Genomic DNA, 25,433 nt, shown 5'->3' with positions numbered 1-25,433 from the left:
TAGAAACAGCAGATCAACAGAAAACTACAGAAGAAATAATTACAGAAATACACGAAAGAGCTATAAGAAGAAAAAATATTATCATAGAAGGGATACCTGAAGTGCAATCTAAATTTGTGTCGGATAGAATTAAACATGATAAGGACAAATGCCTTAGTGTTCTTAAACACTTTATATCCGATTGTCCTAATCCAGAGAAATTATTTCGCATAGGAAAATACAATCCAAATCAAAATCGCCCAATCAAACTAAGTCTTTCGACAGAAGAATTAGTAAAAACAGTATTAACCAACCGAAATAAACATGGCATTGATAATATCAAAATATACTCGGATCAGACAAAACTGCAAAGAGGAAATATAAAAAAACTTAAAGACGAAATAAAAAGAAGAGTCAAGGAAGGTGAACAGACTTACGTATCAAGTACATTAGAGGTGCACCCAGAATTATATCGCGAGGAATAACCGACAATCCTAAGTCCTAACCACTTCATCATTATAGAAAAAACAAACAGATTTGAATACATCAGAAGAAATAGAAATACAAAACTTATTTTCTAAATAACATACATCATTATAGTCTTGCAAACCGTGATTGAAGGCGTAGAAGAAGAACCTTTAATAAACTACAAATGTTATCATCCATACAAATATATATATATATTCCATGTTTTGAATTCAAAATAAATTTCTAACACAGTTAAGCCTATAATTTAAAGTGATGAAGTATACATATAATAATTCAAAAAACTAGACGTATATGTGTGCTGTACGTATGTAAATATTTTAAAATATGAATATAACTATTAGGTACAATTTAATAATTACAACAAACATTTAAAATGTAATATTGCATATCGCATCTAGTAATACTTTACACATGTACTTACCTGTTTGTATTCAATAGTTTATTTTTTTTTACTACCCACATTTTGTTATATTTTTGTGTACGCTTGCATTATATAATAATATAAATGTTAGATAAATAAGTTCCTTAAGTAAGTGAATTTTGTAATTCTTATTAAGGGAATAAATATATTCTTAAACCTTAAACCTTAAATTCGTCCGATAAGTTACTTTCCACAAAATTTGTGAACCACTGCTTTACATCATTTCAATACATCTTACTAATATTATAAATGCGAAAGTTTAGATGAATGGATGGATGTTTAGAATTTGTAACCTAAATTGCTGAACGGATTTCGATGAAATTTGGCATAGACGTAGAGGATAGTCTGGAAGAATACATAGGCTACTCATTTTTTTTAATTCCACTTGGACGGAGTCGCGGGCGAAAGCTAGTATAATACAACATACACCATCGCCTTCTATAAAACTTCGTAAAGTTTCCGAAGAAGCAAGTGTCGCATGCGTACCGCAATGACCGGCACGAGCACGCCGAGGTTGCCGGCGCTGGCGGAGGCCTTGAGCACGGGCGCGGGCGCGCGGTCGGTGGCGCGCTCGCCGCCCAGCCCCAGCTGCACGAACAGCTCCAGCAGCCGCGTCAGCAGCTCCAGCCGCGCGCCCGCGCCGCGCGCATTCGCCGCCACGTTCGCCAGCGCGTTCAGCACGGCGCCCGACACGTGTCTGCGACACGACACACATTACATCTTTAATGGCACCAAGTATACAAACAAAAATTTATAAAAATGTACTTCATTAAAATAAATAAAAAAAATTGCTGGAAAATACAACTTACTAGTAATCAACAATCTATTATTGATTTCCCTCAAGTTATTACACATAATTTTGTAACGCCACGTTGTGGGATGCGGAAATAATATGCATATAGCACCGATGACCTTGGGTCGCCAAGATATTTGCAATTACAGTACCCTCCTTATAACTTGGTTGATGGTTCAGCTAACACGTTTAATACAGAAGCGTCACTAATAGCGTTATAGATGGGTTCGTCTTTAATAATTTGTTGGGAATGTTCGCGTTATAGGGGGTAATTTACCAGAGAATAGATATAGCCACAAATATATTTTTTTAGAGTACTAGGAATTTAATTAAAAAAAACTTTGAAGCACTTTAACGACATATTTATCATTATTAGTTAGGTTTTAAATTCGTATGCAAATAAAGAATTAGTTTCTCACCTATACTGTTTCCTATCATCAGTATGATGGTACGCAGCGCTGGCCGCCTCCACGGTGATGACGGTGAACATCCTCATGATCTCATCGTGCGCCGGACCCTCGGGGCTGGCCAGCGCCATGCAGCCCAGCTGGTCCACTATCAGCGTGTCCAAGGATGACGGGGCACGGCACAACCTCAACATTATTAAAGCATTTGTTACGGCAAATTATTGAAACGACATTTTATTATGTCTGAGACGACTAATGTATTGTAAATGGAGTTTAGAAGACGATTTCAGTTATTCCCTTATGTATTTGCGCACTAAGAGCTATGTTTAGAGTGGGTAGTGGGCTAAAGGGCGTTTATGTGACCATAAACAATCTAAATGTAGATTTCACAGTCAGTTAGTAGGGACTATGGAGACAAATTATTTATTCAATATTCAACCTTATTGCTTTAGAAATAGGTTTCAGAGTAAAACGTGCAATGAAATAAAGTATTCAAGCTTTGAAGTAAGAAGTGAGCATACCTCTGCTGGAAGAATTGTAAGATGGTGTCCGTTGTCTTGGGCGTGTCCTTCAACGCGACTGACACGTGGCCCAGCATTATCACGATGTTTGTGCTTATTAACGAAGACTCACTGAAATACACAAAATTTCCAATATATATAAGAAAATAAAATAAAAATTATTATAAGCCGAGAACTGAATATTTTCCCAAAAATAGTTAACCTACATTTTCTAACATATTCTCTAAATCTACGACAAATAACATCGATCTAAGTAAGATCCATCCATATTTTCGCATTAACAAGATAGCTAAAAAACAGTTTTTACATAGAAATTTAACAGTGGTAGTGTCCGCTTTAACATCTTAGCACGAATTGGCCGGCACGCCCGGTGTAATACCACGACCACACAGAAGACAGACGTGAAATGGAAACAATGCCGTGTTTCGTCTGATGAGTGTGGTGCCGGAGGCCTAATTTAAGTCCCTTTCTCTTTACCACCCTTTCCTTATGAGAGGATGGGAAGGGGAAGTGGATTCGTGCGTGTGCGTCTCCTCCTCCGTCGTATAAGGGTAGGCAACGCATCTGCAATTGCAGATGTCTATGGCCAGCGGCCGCTTCGCCATTTTGGCGGATTCAGGTGGGCGCTTGCTCGTTTGCCATCTTATGTTATAAAAAAAAAAAAGAAATATGTAAGAAAATCTGACCTATCACTAGTCTCAGCAGTGAAGAGCCTGTTACTGACGGAGCCGACGAGCGCCGGTACGCAGTAGGGGTCGGCAGAGAGCGCGGCCTCCAGCGCCACGCACAGGTTCTCTATGGCGGCGTCGCGCAGCTTCTCGAACGGCGTCGACTTCACCGGCACGCCGCGCGCCGCCGTACCTTGCAACTCTTTGCCTTGCACTACATAGTATGCATTCATGAGAGCTACGCTTCAAGCGGAATACTGAAACGAATCCTAAACACTTCGTAAATGCCGCTTATAATTTGACAAACATCGAAATTTTAATGTAATTTAAAATACGCTCAAACCAAATTCCATTGAGAGCGTCATTACATTAAGAGTATATTCATAATTACATAACATTAAGAGCGTCGGTGGCTCAGTGGTTTAAACACTTGACTTGTAATCTACAGGTATTGGGTTCAAATTGCGCCATGTACCAATATGATTTTCGTTTTTTCGAATTTTCATATGTACATAATTTACCTGACGTTCTTACAGTGAAGGAAAACAAAGTGATGCAACCTGCACATATCGGCGAAATTCAAAGATATCTGTGAAGTCAACCAACCAGCAGTGGGCCAGAGTAGTTGACTATGGCCTAGTCACCCTAACTTTGGGGTAGGCTCCGAGCCCCTCGGTGGGGACAAATAGTGAGCTGGTGATGGTGATGATGATGAAATTCCATTGAAACTTCGATGTCTAACAGACAGTAAGTTGCGCTTATAAAGTGTAGTGTTTAAAATTCGTTTCAGTATTCCGTTAATGAATTAATAAAATTAAAACAGTGATTGTTTAATTAATTGCAACTAATTTACAAGCAGAGATATTAAAGCTTTATTAGTTTTATGTTGACTAAATATCATGCACTAAAAATCTCAAAGGCGAACTAGTGAATGTTTCGCAATTTTATTTTAACTTAATTTATTGATATAATAAATTACTCACATGTAACTTTCATATGCTCTTTGCCAGTTTTCTCCAACTCCAGCTTGTGTAGTTTGAATAATATCGGCGAAGGAGTTACAAGAAAATCTCTCAAGCAATATATCGACGTGTTCGCTATAGATGGGAACTTGGTTGCTAGTTTACCCAATCCCTGAAATAATACCATGAAACTTGTATAGACTAAACAAGGATATAGTAATCCTCAAAGCACTTGAATATGCTTTTAAATTATATCACTTTTAAAATAGTTTTATATTTCTAATCAGATTTTCTAAGTTATTGCGAATATAAACAGTTCTGTGCAAATATTTTGCAGTACAAAGGCACATTAATGTAATAATTGCTGAGCATCGGTTACTTTTTTTAAACATATTCTCTATTATTCTTTGTTGTTGACAAAATAATAATAATAATGTTTTTGAACACGTTTTGGCAGTGGAAACTCGTTAAAACCCTTAAACAATTATTATGTACGAGCTGTTGCCCGCGACTTCGTCTGCGTGATATTAGAAAACATACAAACTATATAAATTACAAAAAGCTACGTATCCCTCGGCAAGCGAACAATTCTCGGGGATGAAGCTTATCCCATGTGTACTCCAGATTTTGTTTTATATCTGTGCCAAATTTCATTAAGGTATATTGAACCGTTGCAGAATGATCGAGTAAACATTAAAAAACTAAATTAATGAATCCCACGGGAACCGTAACTATTCCAAGGATAAAAAGTAGCTTATGTGTTCTTCCAGACTATGCTCTAAACCTGTGCCAAATTTCATGGAGATCCGTTCAGCCGTTTAGGCTACAAACGCTAACAAACATCCATCCATCTAAACTTTCGCATTTATAATATTAGTAAGAAGTAAGATTACTTACCTCTAAACACACCATCAGTAACGGCATATGAGCTAATATCAACTTATGGTTATGATTTGAATTTATCTTCTCAGTTAAACGACCGCAAAGAGAATCCGCACCTATAAAATTAAACAAAATTTATTTAACTTGCTTATTTATCACCCTACATTAAAAAAAAAGAAAATAAAAAACAAATTTTTAAATCTAAAATGTTCACACACATGAATTAGCTTGATTTCTGTATATAAATGTGTCTGTTTCAAATTTTAAAACTACAAAACACTAAATTAGTAACATGATTTAAAACAAACCTATACTAAATAACACACTAAACTGAAAATTATGTAAACAATACATAATGTAAGACATAAAATATTCTTTCAATCCATGCAACTAGACAGCCTTATGTTTCTTTACAAGGCATTGCATCCCTCTCAATCATTTAGTAAAAAAAGAGACAAACAATATCCTTTCATTCAATTGTCATAGTAAAATTAACTGTATTACATTTACAATAAGGTTCATTGTTATTCGGCCAACATATGAACATGACATGTTAGTCAGCGGGGCAACTCAAACCTAATTCATATACCTATTAATATAGTTAGAGCGTTTAAAAGTGCTGGTACATCATAGTCCTCATCCACTGTAAAATTATAATTTAATATAAATAAATACATAAGTATACATATATATCTAAAATATCTGTGAAGGTCATGAAGACAATATATTAATATGAAAAAATAAAATATAATAAACATAAATAAATTCTAAAAGTATAGCAAATCAAAACCACATAAGAATATACTCACACACTGAAGTTGAGAATCCAATCAAAATATTGCAATAGGAAAAATAACTGCTAAGTTAAATACAAGAAAAAGAAGATAGAATAAAGAAATCATAGATATAGAAGGAAAATAATATTTTAAAGCAATTATAATAGTTACATCTTTAAAGATAGCAGGCACGCATTAGGTGCTCATTGATTTTCATTTTAAAATAACAGATAATAGACATCAAAATAAAAATAATAAATAATTAATTCAGAAAAATAAATTTCTCGAGTGCTTTCACTTATTTCATTTGTATAAATCAAACCAAATATATTGAAAACATCTTATTTGTATACAAATGTTAATTATTAAAAAAATAATTTCATAATATACCTGTTTCATCTCCTATAGCCCAGACGAGTAAGTCGACACAAGCGGAGTTAGCCATCACATTTACTTTAAACTTATTCACGGTCGCGAAGTTCGTCTCTCGGTCTTCTTTCTCTGAAGCATCGTGGTGTCGACTCTGTAGCTCAGTTTGACCACTCAGGAATAAACATTTCACGAATTCCTATACAAAACAGTAATAGTAAATTATCAAATCACTGCACTGGCACAGACCAATAATCAAATAAAATTTACCATTAGAATCTCTGAATATAATCTTACTAATATTAAATAGATGGATGGATGGATATTAGAGTTTGTAGCCTAAACAGCTGAACGAATCTCGATGAAATTTGGCAGACGTAGTGCATAGTCTGGAAGAACACATAGGCTACTAACTTTTGGTTTTTTGACGGCGGACAGAGTCGGGCGAAAGCTAATATGCTATATTTTATAAGAAAGGAAGGGTATGACAGAAAAGATATGAAACATGTTTTTTGCCACAGGCGAAGCTGGAGGGAATCGCTAGTGATGAATAAACTTAAAAATTACTGGACCAATTTCAAAAATTCTTTCACTATTAGAATACTAGATTAACTATAAGGAACATAAATGTATTCTATGCAATATTTACCTGGACATCTTTGGTAAATGGGCCTGGTAAGTCTTTCTGATGTTGTAAAATCTCCCTTAGCAATGTCACCATGACCAAATTTAGTGTTTCAGAAAAAGATTTATATGGAAACACCTGAAAACATTTTATGCTCTTTATTTACTTCAAATTTAAAGCTGTATAATTCTAGATATTAATTTAATTGAGAAAAGCATGTTTACCTGAATTTGTCCAGATGCATGAATATCCTCAGCTTCTTCATCCAAAAACGCCAATAAATCTTTGGTCAACAGCTTCTTAGCAAGTGACAGAATCGATTGTAGATAAGTCACATAGAATTGAACATTGATTCTCTTCTCCGGTGATTCAGAAAACCTCATATAAGGGAACTGGTTGAAGCTCGAACCAAACTTATGAAAGAAGTAAGTTGTAGGATCATATGGTACTGAGCTATAGCTATGTAAAGAACCACGTTTCAATGTGCCACCAGTACTATCAGATGCGTCCGTACCATTTTCCATAATACCTTCATTGTTTGGATTCAAATTGCCAGATAAAGACCTTGGTATGATCGGTCTGAATTGATTAAATTTCCTTTTCTTATCTAATGTGGAATACTCGAAGTTAGGTTCAGGTTCTTTAGATTTTACTGGACTTGGTGGTTGAGGGAACAGTCTGCAAAGTAAGGGTGGGTCCACAGTCGCATATCTGCCCATAGATCGGGCTAAACCAATCAGTGTTGGTATGGTACTCTTGCAGAGTTGAAGCTTAGACACTGTGTTCTGATAATCCTTGGTTTCGTGACAACTGATTATGATTTTAGTGAGGTTGGACATTAATTCTATTTGTGCTGTGATGATCTCTTCGCGAAGAGAAGCCTGCTTTGAAGCGACATCGGAAAGTAATGTATTAAGGCAGAAACTAAATTTTTCTGCCATTGGTATACCTGAAAAAAAAGGAACACGAATTTAGTAGTAACCTTATTTATATCAATCTACTCGTTTTCATGTATAGTAATATTATAAAGAGGAAAGATTTGTATTTTTGTATGTCTTGGAATAACTCAAAAACTACTGTGTCAATAATTAAAAATTCTTTTACTGTTAGAAGGGTAACTTATCTGTGGGTAACAAAGGCGATATTTTTTATTATTTTTTAATTTCATGTGAACAAAGTCACAAGCAGTATCTAGTTCTACCCAAAGTAAAAGTGTCTAAAACTTACGGTCAGCAAACTTAATTCTGCACAATGGTTCTTCATATTGTGCATTAGTTAGACACTTAAGGATCTTCAGGAAGTATGGTAGCAGTTTATCCTGATGTTGTAGCCCACTCTGCAGAAAGTATAAGCCGAGTGCAATGGTTGCCTCTTGACTGCGAGATGTTACTAGTAGATTGGCACTTGCTTGTGGGCACAGCATGAATAGTGTGTTCACCTGAAAATAAAATGAAATAAAAACGTAGTTCAATAAGAGACCTCACAAATTACAGACTTTTTATCTGCCTGTTGTTCCATTAACTGACTGTTTTAGTATAATGTAATTTGAGCTTAACACCCCACCATAATCAAACAATTGGATAGGTTTTTAATCTGTGTGGATTTTTACTATCACACTCACAGCTGGAATCATCAAGGACTTTCTTAGTGTAGCTTTCTAGTCTATCCTAAGAGACTAGTAAAGTTAGTAAAGAATATGTTGTTTCAATAAATACAATTGATAGAAAAGTAAACTGTAAATTATTTAAAGGTTTGTCTATGTGAATAATGAGATCATCATCATCACCATCATCATCATCAGCCTTTGTCTGCATACTGCTGGACATATAATGAGATTATATGTTCTTATAATTCTTAGATTCATGCTTCATAACAATACAAATGACAATGGGTTAAAACAAGTATACCAATGCCTCTTGATAATCTTTAAATACATAAGTATGTGTTAAATTATTATTGTCATGCACTTGCAAGGTTTCTCACTATTGTCAGTGAAATAATAAGTCTTATTTTGCAGTGAGTTCACACTGCCAAAATACTTGTACAAAAACATATTGCTATTTCAGATTTCTAAAAGAAAATTAAAAGGATAACAATGTTTCTAAATGTTCCTGCAGTGGAAACCTATTGTTAAATTATGTTTGTCATTTTTCCAACAAATTACATTTATTGCAATTAAACCATTGCAAGTTATATTTATGATTATACACTACATACAAGCAAAGTGGCACTTATATTGTCCACATTAACATACATTTAATAAAATATAATTCTATAAACTAGACACTGTATTACATAAATACAGAAGATATTTGAAACTATCTAGTCTAACACAGCAGCCTTTTTTTGTTGTAGACTAAGGACCAATTCAGGACCTATGAATATTAGACATATATAGTTATAATAACTACAAAACCCCTAATGGATTTATGAAAGTTGATTAATTTATTATTTAAAGATGACATTGGCAAGGAATCAATTGAGAAACTATTTAAAAAAATATGGCTTTAAGATCAAGATCATAATTTCTTAGCCATTTTTTAAATAAGTCTTTAAAAAGCGGATTGTGAGGACTTATGTCACAGATGAGATCATAATCAAAACAAAACATTATCCACATAGATTGACTTTTTGTCCATAGTTTTATTACTTGAATTGTATAAATACATTTATAACAATAATAGTCGTCTTCCGACTGCATTGTCATCGGAATAATTTCGTCATTAATTGAGGAATAAGCCAACTTATGTTGTAATAATACACACCTTCTCCCATGGTGTTGGATTCAAGCAAGATAAACAGCGGGCAAGATGCTGGACCGTCTGTCGGAAGAATTCGTGTTCGTCCATCGTATTTGTTTATCTGTTTTAGTATAATTACATTTTCTAATTTGAAAATTACGGACAGAATGCAACTATCGACGCCCCGTCTTACTTCATAATTTTTGACAGTTCAGTTCAGTTTGTCAATAATGTGTTTCGTTTCACGTAGAATTAAACCATTCTATAAACGTCAAATCAACATTTCACGTTAGATAATTATGAATTAAGGTTTACATCTTTTTAAGATAAAGTTAATTTTTAATGCTTACTTACTTTGTCTTTGGAAGATCCAAAATGCTATAATGAAGTAAAGTTAAAATCATTTAAAAATCATACACGCATAAGACTTACAATCACGCCTTTAACTTTAAGGGTAGGCAGAGAAAACAGTGTTCTAATGAGTTTAAATAATTATGGCAAAATTTAACTTTACGAAATAATTGTTAATGATGGATAATTTGAGATTGTTATCACAAGAAATGTTAAAATGAAAATAACTGTATAAATGACTGATTTTAAAAAGGACAGGATGTAGTAGTTATTAGTAATGACAGTGTTTAAATTAGTCCCGGGTGATTATTCGCACATTATCATTATTTACAGATAAAAATCTCATGCAACGTCAAAATAGTATATATAAATGAGATTTGCATACAATTTTATTAAACTTTACTTTTATTCTTAAGTGGTTGGTTTTATATACACAGTGAGTATATATAAAAGTTGACTTGTGGTGGCATAAAGTTTAATCTTATCCTTTTTTTACATTAAAGAAATCAAAATCTGTTGCAGACAAGGATGTTCAAGAAAACTTTTATTTTGTTACTAGTCGTAATGATTATTGGAGAGGTAAGTTGTATTGTTTTACTGAAACGGTCAAACTAAAATTGTTGCTTTTGGTTTCGACTGCAGTGACACTTGTATCTACACATATTGTCATCCCATATATTCTCTTGAGAATACAGAGATAACAATGTGAGTTAAGACAATTATCACTGCAACCAAAACTTATAGTAACAATCCGATGGACGACGACTAAACACAATTAATACTTTAACAAATTATTTAAGTTAGTATTAAAAAGATCATATGAAGATGATTAGATTCAACTTAATGATTTTACAATGCAGTAAAGGCCTTTTTCAATTTTTAAGAGCGTTATAGGCACTGTAGCAGAATGTAAGTTCGGACATTCCGATTGTACGAATAAGTAAATATTTATTACAAATAACACCTTTTTAAAGGTTTTTTTTTTAAATATGTTACTCACAGATAAATTTTCTTTCTAATGGTGATAGATTTTTTAAAATCGGCCAGGTAGTTTTTGAGTTATTTCAATACATCCAAAAATACAAATCTTTACTCTTTATAATATTAAATTGTGATTTCAATAAACAAATCCCATTACTTCGTTTCAGTCATTACAGCAAGGCGGAGGAGGTGGCGCTGGTGGTCAAGAAAGTAAGTTATTATGTCAAAGTAGATACATTAAACATAGAACAACAAAACAAAATAAGAAAAAAACAATTTATATTTGCAGGAGGCAGCATCGGAGGTAGCGGAGGTTTCGGTGGTAAGAAAATTTATGGTCTATTCAAATAATAAAGTTGGAGTGTCTGGTAATATAGAAAAATATATTGTTTAAACGTGATGTCCTCGTATTTGCGTTGCTGAAAATCTCTGAAACGCCTGGACCGATATTAACGTGACTGATGTATGCGGCAATATTAAGCTTTACGTTGTTTTAATTCTGCACTGACAAAGTTGCGGGCGACTATAATAAACTTACATCTATGTTTTTGAGTGGAGAACATTTTGAGTTACAATTTATATAGTTATCTGAATAAACATTTTTGTTTCAGGTGGTTTCGAAATCGGAATGAACGCTGGAGCTCAGGGCGGTGGTCAGGGCGGCGGTCAGGGTAGCGGTCAAGGCGGCAGCCAAGGCTAAAAACAACTAATAAGTGCAGTATTCCATCGAGTTATCCATATTTATTTTTGTGTGTAGAGTAGAATAAATGTTGCAAAAATAACAACACAAAGTTACTTAAACACCCACCATTTTATTGCTGAATAAAAACGCAAAATGTTAGAACGGGCCAAAAAAATATACTACATGGGAATAAATACTTAGTAAATAATAATTGATAAAATGTTTCCTAGTAAACCTTTTGAATGAAAAAAACAATTAAAATTAATGATTTATTGAGTTCTTTACAATTTATGTTTTACACTCAAAAACACTGCAGGCCAGTAAGAGTAAGTAATCAATTATACGAAAAATATCTTCTAATGATAAACTACTACTACTAAACAATTTTAATTATCTACAACCACTTAAACTATAGAAATACTGGTATGTAAGTATGTACTTACAAAGTAAAATAGTTAAGTCCTTAATAAACAATAACATTTTCTTCTAATCACGTGTTTTCAAACAATACCGCAAGTACAATCACTCAATAAAACACGACTTAATTAAAAAAACTATTCTCTAACAGCTGTCAGGATCAAATCTTTCATGTTCCCGCGAGCTAACTTCCCTGTAGACGTCATTGGTAAACTGTCTACAAATGCCACACCTCCTGTTAACTCCTTGTGCTTTGCCAATTTACCTATAAAAATACGTTACTTTAGGACCACTGGGTGATAGAGGCTTAAATAGCTTAAAATGACTTAAAAATCATTGTCAGGTAAGTAACAAAATCCGATGTTTTTATCACATATTTCACACGTTGGATTGTTATCAGACAATTAACAATTTAGTAGGACTGGCCCTTAAATAGAAACAATATATCACTTACTTGGCTATAGATAACTCTATATGACATGACATGACATGACATGACATTATTTCTTTGTGTGTCATATAAAAGTATTACTAATATTTTTTTACTTTCGCACAATTTTATCACAACTTCTTTACATAGGAATTAAACTTACTGGCAACTAAATCTTTGACATCTTTCGCGGTGACATTAGAGCCTGGTGTTCGGACAACGAACGCGACCGGTCGCTGCCCGTCTTCCAAATGTGGGATTGCGGTTACGCACACCTTATCAACGCCGGGATGTTTGATGATCAGCTCCTCTAACTCTGTTGGCACTATCTGCAATAAAAAAAGTCATTTAAATAAAAAAAAATTAAGAAAATACCAAGTTTATTTGGTCGTACTACAAATTAGACGTACAGTCGCCTTCATTCGCGGCGTCCTAGTTTCAGAAGGATCGATTTTTTAAAAATCATAGCATTAAAAAATAGCCGTCCTTACTTTTTAATGTCCAATACGCTGTTGTTCATTTAATTTAAACATACATACATGAGCATTCCGACATTTGATGAGCATCTTGATTCTTTCCACGAAATACAAATTGTCCTCGTCATCTCTGTACATGAGATCACCAGTCTTTATAAAACCGTCCTCTGAAAATACTTTTTTTGTCTCTTCGGGATTTCGCAAATACTCCTTGAAATGAAAGATGTAATTTAATAGTTAAACGTTTTTAGTAAAAAAAAGAATTTTTTTATGGTTACCATTCCGCGATTTATTCTTTGATACTTACCGTAAAACAAAGTCCTTTAACCCATAATTCTCCGGGAACGAAAGACTCTTTTATTTCATTTTCGGTATCGGGGTTAACTAACTAAAAAAAATAGAAATGAAATAATTAAAAAAAACTAACATATCGTACAAGAATGTATGTTATAGTACTTATGACAAAAAAATAAGTAAACTCAAGATCTTTATATTTTTAAAGCATCAGAATGTTACAAACAGATAACCTTTGACCCTTTGTACCTACGACACTACATCGATAAAAAAATTCCAATCGAAGGCACAAGTTTATAAAAAGGAAAAGATTACTGACTTACTGACTTACTATATACATTTAGTAAAAGGTATTGAAAAAACTTGATCACCTTTACAATGTAATCAGGCGTTGGTCGGCCGCAACTTCCATTCGGTCCGGAAATGTTCGGCATTAACGCTGGTCCTAGAGTCTCTGTCATACCATACGCCTCCATTATTGTTGTAGTTTTTTGAAGATGAACCTTAAAAAGCGAATTTTATCATAGACACATATTATGTAAGGGCCTTAAAATGGGTTTATATAACATGTCGAATCTCGTACCACACACACAAAAATGCTAAAATCACTAAAAACGTACCCTCAGTTCATTAACAACTTCAGGGTTTATCTTCTCTCCTGTTACAATAATACTCTTAAAGCAGCTCAGATCTACATCATGTTTATGCCTTGTCAGCGATAAAATCAAAGACGGACCCGCCAACATCGTATTTGGCTGGAAAAGAAACAATTTATTTAATAGAACAGATTCTCAAAAAATTGACAACCGTTATTGGTCTATCGAAATGGAATATTCGTAGTCCAATATGATTTTTAAAAATCGACCTTAATTAATGGATTGGTCATACCCCTGAACGCGCTAGCTTTACGTTCGAAATTTTTGTTAATCTATTGTTACCTTATATTTGTTAATAATGTCGATTATATGGTCAATATGAGCCGGCCTGGAGGTCTGTAACTTGGTCTGATTCATGATGGGCATCGTGATCGCATTGAAGATGCCCGATATCCACTGCACCGGCGAGAGGTTCAGACCTATCATTTGCCTGTAGAATTATGAAATGATTACTATAATAAAGTGCAAATTTATTGATTCTACAACACACCACACGTTTCAGCGAATTTCTGAAGATGAAGAATGTCATTTAAATCGATAGTAGTATTTCCACTTGAGGCCGATATTGTTATGTAAATTCTCTGACAGCTAGCTAACGTTACTTTAAAAGCAAGCTTTACTTACTTTACTTGAGGGCCTTTAATATAAGTGGAGAATGATATGAATTTGTCCATGACTACACGATGTCTGAAAGCAGCGACCTTAAGCGTACCCGTCGTGCCACTTGTGCTCGTCAGGAATACGTATGTCTTCTCCAGATCGAAATCTGCAACTCTGTCGGTGAACACATTTTTATAATGTATAGAGTATAGTAGAGAATAGTGCCGTCCAATCTTTATTGCGCTTTTCCATTACGAGACGGACACACATGTGCAGACATGATGAATACAGGCGTTAAAGTCTGCATCAATTTTTTTCGAGAATGAAAGAGTGACACTGTGTTTTACTAGAGTTTTGAATGCTTTTAACTTACTCGAATTCACTCTCCGGTTCCAGATCTTGATTTTTCTCTAAGAACTGTTTAAGTGAATGTTCACCGTCTTCAAATGTCAATATCTTCAAATTGAGACCTAAATTATCCGCCGCTTTTTGGTAAACATCAAACGAATCGCTTTGACAAAATGCTATTCGAGGTTGAGTTATTTTAAATAACGATATTATTTCATCTGAAAAAGAGAAAACAATGAAGTAAATCAATTCAAATAGCCATAAATGACATTATAAATGATCATAATTGTAGAGACAGGGAAACAGACCAAGTTTAAACAACGGATCGACTCCTACAATCGGAAGTCCATTCATCAAGGCAGCATAGAATGGTATGTGAAGATCTAAATGGTTGTGACCACCGACAGCTGCTACCTGCCCGGGCCGCAGCCCTGCGTGCCGTAGAGCCTGAGACAAGCGCACTGACCGTCGCAACACGGACTCTCGCGTCTCCTCCTCACCGGTTGCTGCATCTATCTGTAAGAATACAATAGATTTTTGTCCCGACTGACTAATAAGGGTAATTAGTTAGTAGGATTTTCGTGTGTTATTAGTGGATTTAAATAGATGTTAATTCCAAGACGACGACAAAATCGTATTAGTGCCACAGATTGAGTTATACAATAAGTTGTATCATTTTCACAATTAAAAATAAATAAACCGCCGTTATATCAAGATGAAAAACCTTGAACATTGTACTAAGTCGTAATCATGAACGTTAGAGCATTTTTATATTGAATGATGTAGCAATTTTTTGAAGACATGACGAGATTAGGTTCTTAGTACAATGTTTTTATTTGCACAATTATTAACTGCTTCGAAAATAAGTATGTAAGTCATTTTCAAACATTTGTATTATATGATTCAAACTTAATAAAGACTTGCTAAATAGGCCCATGAATGGTATTCTGTCCTTTAGACTTATGGTCATGTTTAATTAAGGAAACGTGGATTTAATTCCTCTTATACCTGTTAATGTATGGATCATCTTCAACTGAACTTTACCAGCACTTAGACCAGTAGTCACTCCTTTTACCACATAACTCCACCATTCTTCTGAGTCAATTTTACTTTGATACAACTTTTAAACCACCCGAAAATAATAAAGATGCAACAAAGGATTATGACTTTTATTATAAGAGTTTTTAAAAGTCACTTTTGATGCATAGAAAAGTTCAAGGTAATTCCGCAAAAGATTCAAGGTTAATAAATGCACCTTCAAAACTTAGATAATGCACTTAATTTTAGACGTTATATCACATACTAAATACTGGATTTATATTTATTTAAGATTTGCCCAATAACGTATTGTTATACACGTTTTAGTCAAATATGTTCAGTTATCTTCGTTTGTGATTTTCTTGCCATCTCGAAGCAAACTTTAATTGCGTTTCTTCTTGAAAATGAACTAAATGAAAAATAATGTGTATTCCTGAATGCCTATAATTTTTATTGTTACAACGTTTAACGATAATCCTTCCAAAGAACTGTCCTAACGTGCGTACACTGCGTATGACGGCGACTGTACCCACGTAATTTTTGCGGAATTCAAAAAAGAAGGTCTTCCAGTCATCTGCATGTTTTTAGTAAGAGAAATCTGTCTGTTTTGTTTTTGTTTTCGTTTACTTGTTGCCAAGTTTCGTATATTTAAACAAAAATTACGATAAAATTAAGCCCAATTATCTAGTCTTTGTTAGGATAAATGGAGTAGTACTGATAATATAATAAATGTTGTAATTATTGATTTTATTTCGAAAAACTTTAACAGTAAGTCACTGGAAAAAAAGAGTAAAACATTTATTTTACCGTTACAATTAAATATATTTCGTCATTTTTTTTTTAAATCGAATGTCATCAGAAAAAGAAATTTAAAAAGTATAAAAACACTCACTTGACAAATACCATCTCGTTCAATTTTCATTGAATGATAAAATACATGTCCAAGATGAGGATATTCTGTCATCTTTGCGGACAATTGATCAGACGTCATTTTACAAAGCGCGGGAATACACAATATAACAGCACCACCGTTTGATTCATACTGATCACAGTACATGCTCTGATCCTTAGCTCACATATTGTCTCTCTCATCATCCATAAAAAGAAATGAGATGACATATACTTTGTATAAATGTTTCACCAATGGAAACAACATATACGTCTTGCTACATCTTGGCAAGACTATAGATTTAAAGGCCAATGCTTCTTACATTAATACAATGACTGATATAAATAAAATGCAGTTTAGTACATTGTGATAAATCACTTATAAATACAAGTATTATCTTGTACGATATATTTAAAAGAATACAACTGTAATTGAAGATACCAGAGAGGCTATCACGAATACTTGTGTGAAAGTTGCGGGAACGTATTCATAACGAACTCGAAAAATTTGTATGGAAATTGTCGATGTACTTTACGCCCGGTAGGCGCTGCACAAATCTAGTACAATTGTCGATAATGTTACGAAAATGTTCCCACGAATATTCGTAATAAGCCCTCTTATAATTAAAGTAAACATAACCGTTGAATTCCACGGCAGTAATACTTGTACAAATATATATTGTTATCTTTGTGTTGTCAAGGAGTATAAAAGAGATACCAACACCTATCAATGAAAGTCTCACTCACAGTGGAGTTCTACTAAGTTCCAGCTACTCTAGAACGAAAAGTTACAATATAAAATTTCCACTATCTAATTTGGTATTTTTACATTACAGTAAGCTTCCACTGCAACACGTGTTATAATATTGACATTCCTCTCATATAGTATAGAAAAATGGATCATTGTCTCAGCGCAGACACTTCCTGGATGTTAGCTATTTACGTCATCAAAACCAGCCTAATAATTAACTAATACATACCTATATTGTAACTGCAAATGTTTATGTTATGGATGTTTTTTAAGATAAGTTGTTTGTGGTAATGTAAAAGGACATTGAAAACTGAATATCTTCATTTAATTAAAAAAAATCAGAAACCTTATCATAATCAGTCATTGTTAGAAAATCTCATTACAGATATAAAGATAAGGATGTTATAATATGTAAACAAATATTAATAGGGTACTATAGTCTTAACATAGAATAGAACCGGTGACAGCAAAATGTGTTGCGCCTGTTAGGATATTAATAGCAATTACTAATTTAGTCTTATCACCAAAACTATCCTAGCAGGCGGTTTTACCTTGCGTTTCATGATTACATACTCAAGATTATATCTATAAATATAATACTTCCTTATAAGTCCCGCAATAATATTGTTAAACAAAATACAATTTATCTATCTAAAATCAAGCTACTACTACTATCTATTTATGTATAAGCGCTTTATTGTTTTCGGATCAGATAAAGGCTACTTTATCGATGAAATTTAGATTCTTAGGTAGAGATTACGTAATACATCCATTAAGTACTTGTTAAATTAATGGACATAATTAATTGTTTTAGGAACCTGTAAATATCAAAACTTTACATCTACACATTACGAGATATCTTTTATAACAGCCACCTACCTAAAAGTTTAGATGGATAGAAGATTCTTAGAAGGTGTATGTTAAAAGGATCAACGAATATTCATGAAATATGGCATATATGTAGAGCATAATCTGGAAGAACGCATAGGTTAACAAGTTTTTTTTTTAAATACTATCCATACTATTCTGTTCTCGAATATTGTTACCAAATCTAGATAAATCGAGGGGAAAACCATTTTATTTACTTCTCTTTATAAAACCCAATTAACACTTAAATTTCGGAAATCCCTCCGATTTGTATCGCTTTTGGTTTTATTGATAATTGGCTACTAAGGAAGTAGACAAATAATTTTATACCTTAATCAATTTATCTTAGATAATGTACTTAAATATCGCTTGGTATTCGACTACATGCGTAGTAAATAAAGCATCTATGGATACAGTAATAACTCCCTCTTATCAAAGAGCGTCGGTGGCGCAGAATTTTTTTTTATAATACATATAAGGTGGCAAACCAGCAAGCGGCCACCTGAATCCACCGAAATGGAAAGCGACGGCTGCCCATAAACATCCGCAATTGCTGATGCGTTGCCTACCCTTAATTGACGGAAGAGGAGACGCACCTAAAGAGGACATTTCCCCTTCCTATGCGTCTCATCCACTATCAAATCCAGTCTATCTTCCCATCGTTTCCTTTTAAGAAAAGGGTGGAAAGGGAAAGGGACTAAAATTAGGCTACCGGCACCACACTCATCAGATGAATCGCGGAATTGCTTCCACTTCAAACCTGTCTTTTGTGTGGAAGTGGTATAGCTCCGGGCAAGTCGCCCCAAAGATGTTAAAGTGCTCTACTACTGTTTAGACCAATGTATTTTTCAAATTCTCGATTTTCATATTTACACCTGTACATATCCGCGAAGATATTCGAAGACATTTGTGTGAAGATAACCAACCAGGGAAGTGACTGTTGGCCATAGATGTCTTTGCATTTGCAGATGCGGTGCCTACCTTAATCGATAGAAAAGAGGACGAACAGAAATCGTATTACACTCACCTATATGTACAATTATCTTATACATATAGGTGAGCGGAACCTTATTCACCTTTACCTCCCATCTGTATCCCCTTTACATCCCGTCTTTAAAATAAAAGGGTCTTTTTTGATTTGATCGACCTTTAAACAATAATCTTTAGCGATTGCTATCCATATGAATATCACCTTAACTCATCTTTACATACTTTGAACCATAGATAATACAATACGTTAATAAAAAAAAACCGCGGATTAGATGCTTTGATGTTGATTTCGACCGTAGAATTTTGTTTTAAAGTAACAAAGTGTAAGGACAGGACACACTGTCCATGTCTAACCTAAGTGAGTCAACAAAGAACTGTATGTTATAAATATTTGTGATGTTCTCTACAAGTATAGCGTGCATGAAGGAAGATGAAGCTGTACCATATCATACAATATTGCACGGGACTCTAACTCTGTAGTCAGACTTTCCCGTGCAATATTGTAGCCCTGTAGCTAGGATATCTCGGTAGGCCGACATCGCTCCCAGGTCTGATCAGTAACATAGAAGGGGTTTTAGGGTTCTTGTATGCGCTGCAAGTTGAGTTGCGGAAAACGTAGCACCTACGTTATGCAATGTAACTAATTGTTAAATTAAGTACATGTAACCTGTAACGTTGAGATTTGAATAAAATTAAAAGAAAAAAAAACAATAACCTACTGAACACGAGCAATTAAAATGGAATGGCATTTTGTTGAAGTGTCTAAAAATAAAACAAAATATATCTGCGTAGATGATTAACACTATTCATTAGAATTCTTTTCTGAAAATTATTTATTTTTAAATTTAAAAACCTGCTCGTTTATTTTCCTCATATGATTAACTACTGATAAGACAGGTTATTCGAAAAATGACCAAATAATTGGGTAGATGTTATCTTTTGTTACAATTACGAAAATACGCATCAAAAAATATAATAACTAACTATTTGCGTTCCAGTCTCGTAGGAAGAACATATTTTTGTACGAAGTTTGAATGAAACTTATAGTTAAAGAACTAACTACTAGATTTCTTCGAGAGAACTTTCATCGAGATCTGTTCAGCGGTTTAGACTACAAACGCTAACAAACATCTATCCGTCTAAACTTTCGCATTTATAATATTAGTAAGATATAATTAATATTAGTTAATATTTTATCTATCTCACAAATTTGTTTTAAAAAGATGAATCTTTACAATGCTAATATTTTGCCTAAATTATATTTAATTGTAACCGTCTTAAAAGATTTAAAAAGTATAGAAATAATTTTTTCGTCAGTTTTCCTTAAAAAAATACCTTTAATCCTGAATATAGATAACAACTCATATGATGTCAGCAATGACAAAGCGAAATGTAAAAAATTAAATAAACGATTTTGAATAGATGATTTAACTAATTTGACGAAAATAATGAAGGAAGAAATTAAAGGAATACAAATTAGTTAATGAGGACTGTGTGGATCATCACTGAGTGGATCATCGGTTAAATTGACTTGCAATCTGCAGGTCCTGGTTCGATACCCCACCTCATTCCAAATAGTTACTTCCATTTTTTATATGCAAATATACGGTTTTAGAACGAAAACGTCTTGATCCAATTTGCATGTATTTTATATCTAGTATTAACTAGTCCGGCGGCCTTAGTTGTCTAAGGTTAGCTTTTAGTTTACCTTAGACAACTAATGCCGCTTGTCGTCGGTTGTTCATGCTAGACGATGAAGGAAAATGACAACTATATAAAGGAAAATTCATAAAACTTAAAGTCAGGAAGTCCTGATACAAACTATTGTCATATTTATTGATAATGATAATTGTCAGCTATTGCAGATAACATCTGAATGTATGAATCATTATGATTTACTTTAATTTCTATTAAATATCAGATTGCGTAGCTGATATGATAAAACTTTTACTTATAAGTCAAAGTTAAATATTTTAATTCAGTGGACGGAAATATGTTACGAATAACGCACATTATCCTAATTGTTTTGGCCACTGGTTTGGTAAGTTTCATTTAGTTACAACACAAAGAGCGAGCACACCTTTGACTAAACTATCGCACAACTGTGTGGATTGTCGAATGCTCCACGGCCAATTCAACAATTTAGTTGCATAACTAAAAATCGAGTAGTGTGCGCACCTCTATATAAGCTCATAGGAATTAAAGCGAGTCAAAACACTTGTCAACAAAGGTATGCGAGCACTAATCTTGATTAACTAGTTTATATAAAATGAACTAGCACATATATCCAGAATTAAGACCTAGATGTCTGTGTTTTGGTGCATAGACACTCGTATTCACACATATTGACATCCCTCATGTTTTCTTTCACAAAATAAAGACAACAATAATGTTATGTCAGTTGAAATCCACAGGAAGAATTAAAATGTAGACGTTTCCCCCCTTTTACCGACAATATATTCTAAAACAGATTTCTCTATAAAGCTAAGTTATAAATTTAGGTGACACCTAAATGCCGATAAAAATGTCCATTAATTCATTAAACTTACTAACATATTAAAACACTCACACCTTTAATTAATCGGGGAAGTTGACATGTGATGTGATCCATTTGACGCATTCGTCAAAAATATCTGTCGCTTCGCTTCTCTTAATTCATTTCGTTTTGTTAGCAATTTCATTTTCCAACCCTACAAAAAACTTTTTTTGGCTTACGTAGACATCAGAGTTACACAAAAAACATGTAACTATGAGATATTAGAATTTGAAAAAAATTAACAAGCTTATAACTATATTGTCATAATACTGATAACGTTCTTACTAATATTATAAATGCGAAAATTTAGATGGATAGATGTTTGTTCCTACGTATCTTCAAAACAGCTTATTATTCTCACTGAAATTTGGCATAGATAGAACACATAGGCTATTCGTGTTTTTTTTTAATTCCGCGCGGACTAACGTCCAGTCTCAATATCCAATTTTATCAACAAGGGATCGAATTCGTGATCTATTTTTTTTAAATACTAATATATGAAATAATCGATCCACAAACATGACTAATCCATTGGAGGGACGCGTCCGATTTCTAACATAAGTCGAGAATCGACAGCTTGCACCTAATACATCATGATTATGATAGTTTATAAATAAATTAAAGGCCGTTAATCTTTTTATCCATTGTAAACGTGATATAGATTAGTTTAATTAGTGAAACATACTTCGAACTTTCCATCATTACATTCTAGTCTTACTCAATGACGATACGATAACATTAATCCTGCTTTAAGCGCTAGAAATAAGATTACGGATTTTATTCGGAAATAGTTACAATGAAAAATTAGAGGAAAAGATTACAATTTTTACACAGGTGTACATAACATAATCTTATTGTAATAATTGATTTTATGATCATGTTATGTTGATATTATCAATTTTGTTTTTAGGTTGCTGCCAAGTACATTCCAGAATTTGACCAAAATGTGATCAGTGAAGAAAGTAAGTCTCATTTTTTTTTATTCATAAGCAAGCATAGTTATCGCTAGGAGATTCAACTTCCCTAGAGTCTCATCCCCAAGTAAAAAACTAATACGAATCAAATTATATTAATCGCAATTGCCCCCTAGACCTAGCCTAGACATGATAAACGGCTGGCTACGCCCGTGTAGGCAAGTGAAGTGTAGTTAATTGTATACCAACTATTAGGGTTTTTAAATTAACGCATTGGACGGAAACCGATCGTCGGAACACATCTGAAAAAATCTGGAGGAGCTTTTAAAGTCATATTATGCTTCCCATCTACGTAGTGGCGGTTTATACTATCAGAGTCGAAGGCCCTTTTTGGATTCCTCTACCATTTAATATATACCAATTAGTGGATGCACATGCTTATATAACATTGTTGGTCAGTCGAGTCCCGTTGGGATTCGGAGTGGATCGCGCAGCCAGGCCAGTTTCCGCACCACGCGACACTGCGAATCATCACGCGATACGGTTGGCCGAGGGTTTGCAGTGGCGCGCTCATTGACCGCAGCTGGGTACTCACTGCCGCGCATTGTGTTGGCGAGTAAGTGAAGTAAAAGGATTTATGTTTATTTTACATTGAATTACTGTGAAGTTTTGGCGCTAGTATTGCTTTTTTTGAGGCAACTATTACAGAATTGTAGGCATGATTAGGACCCGATAACTTAATGCTATCATTTAACATTGTTAGTGACCGACTACTTAGTTATGTATTTGTTTGGCAGTGCTGTAAGCGCCACAGTCCGAATCGGCGGCATCATCGGCAATGCCGGCGAGTACGTCGCGGAGACGAGGGAGTTCCACATCCACGAGCTCTATAACACAATGTTCCCTACCGCGCAGCCCAACAACCTCGCACTTTTACGACTTAGACCTGACGTCGCTTTCTCACGTAAGTATAAGAGCAGAGTTAGTAGTTCTGAGTTCACAATCGTCTTAATGCTAATGAAATATGTTATTTAACTGTATGTTCATTTTAGCGCCTTAAGGTATTAAATATTTTGCTTTCTTACAGCAAACGTGCAAGCGATACGTATTCAGGCGTCATCTCAAGCTAACATGGAATTCAACAGAGTCGTGGTAAAAGCCAGCGGCTACAGAAGGAGAATTTCCACAGGTTTGTTACCATTAGTCTTCATCATTTCAATTATTTTATCTTGCTCTCAAAGTTACCGACTCACGGCGGGTCCAACAAATTTCCTTAGACACTGTTTCCACGGTACATCGTCCGCATCTGTCCAATCACGTAATATGGAACCATATCATAATACTTAATTTCAAATGTTCTTGTTCTTCAGGGCCGATAGAGAGACTGCATTGGCTCCACCTGCAAGGCATCACCAACTACGCCTGCCGTCGCATCTACGGCACTCTGGTCAACGACGCCACACTGTGTGCGCGCCAGGACGCCGACACTACCGTATCTCATTGTCTTGTGAGTGGACTGATTTTTATTTAAATATCGATATGGGTTACACCAGCAAGGTAGGCATACGAAGGAAGGAATAAAATGCATGGGAAACAGGTTAAACCGATCTGGAGGATAAAAACTTGTGCGTTGCTCCTACGTACGAGTGCTACCCAGACAGGGTAACAAATAATCTATACTCTATTCTACAGGACGACGAAGGTGCACCATTAGTTTATGAGGACAGAAATAACGCCACCGTATTAGTTGGTATCACTTCATTCCTTGGAACCGGACCCTGGCCGTGCGGAAATGGTATGCCTGCAGGTAATGATATAAACATCTATGTTACTTTAAACTCCCTAAGGAACAGCTTATGTGTACCAGATAAAATTAATTAAAGCATATAAGCGTGAACTAGAAATAATTCCGTGTGAGTGTGTATCAGAGTCCAAGTTTTATACCCTTTCCACTTCTCACCCTTTTTTTATAAGGAAAGAATGGGGAGGTGAAGTGGATTTGGCGGAGGATGGGACGCAGGAGGAATTGGTAATATCCTCATTCTGTGTGTCTCCTCCTTTGCCGATTAAAGATAGGTAAAGTATCTGAAATTGCAGCACCAATCACTTTGCTGCTTTAGCGAATTCTATATAAAAAAGGAATAACTATTATATATAATTATTCCTTTATAAATTTTATAAATTTTGTTATGTACAGGTTTCGTGCGTGTTGGTTCCTACCAAGAATGGCTCACAAAAATTACTGGAATTAACTTTGATGTTGTGGAGGAAACGACTACCACTACAACCTTAGCTCCCACAACTATTACGACGGAGACGACGAACGCTACTGACACGGATGCCCCAACCATTATACCATCCAACACTACAACTAATGCTCCTACGACGACTACCACAACTGTTTCCCCTAACATAACTACTACCGAATCTATTAACACAACAATTACTGTTGCCCCAACCACTACACCGGTTCCAAATAACACTACTACTAGTGAACCAACTACTATCACAACTCCTCTCCCAACAAACATTACCACTACACCGGTCCCAATTAACACCACTACTAGTGAACCAACAACTA

At 34.4% G+C, this 25,433-nt stretch overlaps 3 protein-coding genes and 1 long non-coding RNA gene across 7 annotated transcripts in view; 2 read left to right on the top strand and 2 right to left on the bottom strand.

Annotated features, from left to right (window-relative positions):
- Positions 1 to 9,840, bottom strand: part of LOC106107997 (phosphatidylinositol 4-kinase alpha) — a 26,599-nt gene extending 16,759 nt beyond the window's left edge. The window contains exons 1-11 of one of the 2 annotated variants that reach the window (XM_013289056.1): positions 9,658 to 9,840; positions 8,120 to 8,330; positions 7,117 to 7,841; positions 6,917 to 7,030; positions 6,289 to 6,466; positions 5,138 to 5,238; positions 4,262 to 4,412; positions 3,297 to 3,492; positions 2,611 to 2,721; positions 2,102 to 2,275; positions 1,376 to 1,586 (exon numbers count right to left, since the gene is read on the bottom strand). In XM_013289056.1, coding sequence (XP_013144510.1) covers positions 1,376 to 1,586; positions 2,102 to 2,275; positions 2,611 to 2,721; positions 3,297 to 3,492; positions 4,262 to 4,412; positions 5,138 to 5,238; positions 6,289 to 6,466; positions 6,917 to 7,030; positions 7,117 to 7,841; positions 8,120 to 8,330; positions 9,658 to 9,741 — 2,256 coding nt within the window. In that variant the 5' untranslated portion in view covers positions 9,742 to 9,840. The remainder of the gene's footprint in view (positions 1 to 1,375; positions 1,587 to 2,101; positions 2,276 to 2,610; positions 2,722 to 3,296; positions 3,493 to 4,261; positions 4,413 to 5,137; positions 5,239 to 6,288; positions 6,467 to 6,916; positions 7,031 to 7,116; positions 7,842 to 8,119; positions 8,331 to 9,657) is intronic. The other variant, XM_013289064.1, reaches the window with a different exon arrangement.
- Positions 9,841 to 11,130: 1,290 nt separating this feature from the next.
- LOC106107159 lies at positions 11,131 to 11,744 on the top strand. Its single transcript, XR_001225854.1, has 3 exons — positions 11,131 to 11,175; positions 11,255 to 11,287; positions 11,577 to 11,744. It is a non-coding gene; the product is annotated as an uncharacterized LOC106107159 (long non-coding RNA).
- Positions 11,745 to 11,956: 212 nt separating this feature from the next.
- On the bottom strand, positions 11,957 to 16,964 carry LOC106106839 (luciferin 4-monooxygenase-like). Its single transcript, XM_013287501.1, has 11 exons — positions 16,799 to 16,964; positions 15,177 to 15,384; positions 14,894 to 15,086; positions 14,545 to 14,694; positions 14,203 to 14,350; positions 13,885 to 14,019; positions 13,636 to 13,767; positions 13,278 to 13,358; positions 13,034 to 13,180; positions 12,658 to 12,823; positions 11,957 to 12,329 (listed from the first exon to the last, which is right to left on the bottom strand). The coding sequence occupies exons 1-11, from the start codon at positions 16,961 to 16,963 to the stop codon at positions 12,202 to 12,204; spliced, it is 1,653 nt and encodes a 550-aa protein (XP_013142955.1). The 5' UTR covers position 16,964; the 3' UTR covers positions 11,957 to 12,201.
- Positions 16,965 to 23,934: 6,970 nt separating this feature from the next.
- The window catches only part of LOC106106703 (mucin-2-like), a 3,356-nt gene continuing 1,857 nt past the window's right edge, over positions 23,935 to 25,433 (top strand). For all 3 annotated transcript variants that reach the window (XM_013287354.1, XM_013287347.1, XM_013287338.1), the window contains exons 1-4: positions 23,935 to 24,041; positions 24,223 to 24,359; positions 24,545 to 24,659; positions 25,050 to 25,432. In XM_013287354.1, the coding sequence (XP_013142808.1) occupies positions 23,984 to 24,041; positions 24,223 to 24,359; positions 24,545 to 24,659; positions 25,050 to 25,432 (693 nt within the window). In that variant the 5' untranslated portion in view covers positions 23,935 to 23,983. The remainder of the gene's footprint in view (positions 24,042 to 24,222; positions 24,360 to 24,544; positions 24,660 to 25,049; position 25,433) is intronic.

This window comes from Papilio polytes, unplaced genomic scaffold (assembly GCF_000836215.1).
Source record: "Papilio polytes unplaced genomic scaffold, Ppol_1.0 DF824269.1, whole genome shotgun sequence".
NCBI lineage: Eukaryota > Metazoa > Arthropoda > Insecta > Lepidoptera > Papilionidae > Papilio > Papilio polytes.
This window is presented reverse-complemented; position numbering and strand designations above follow the sequence as displayed.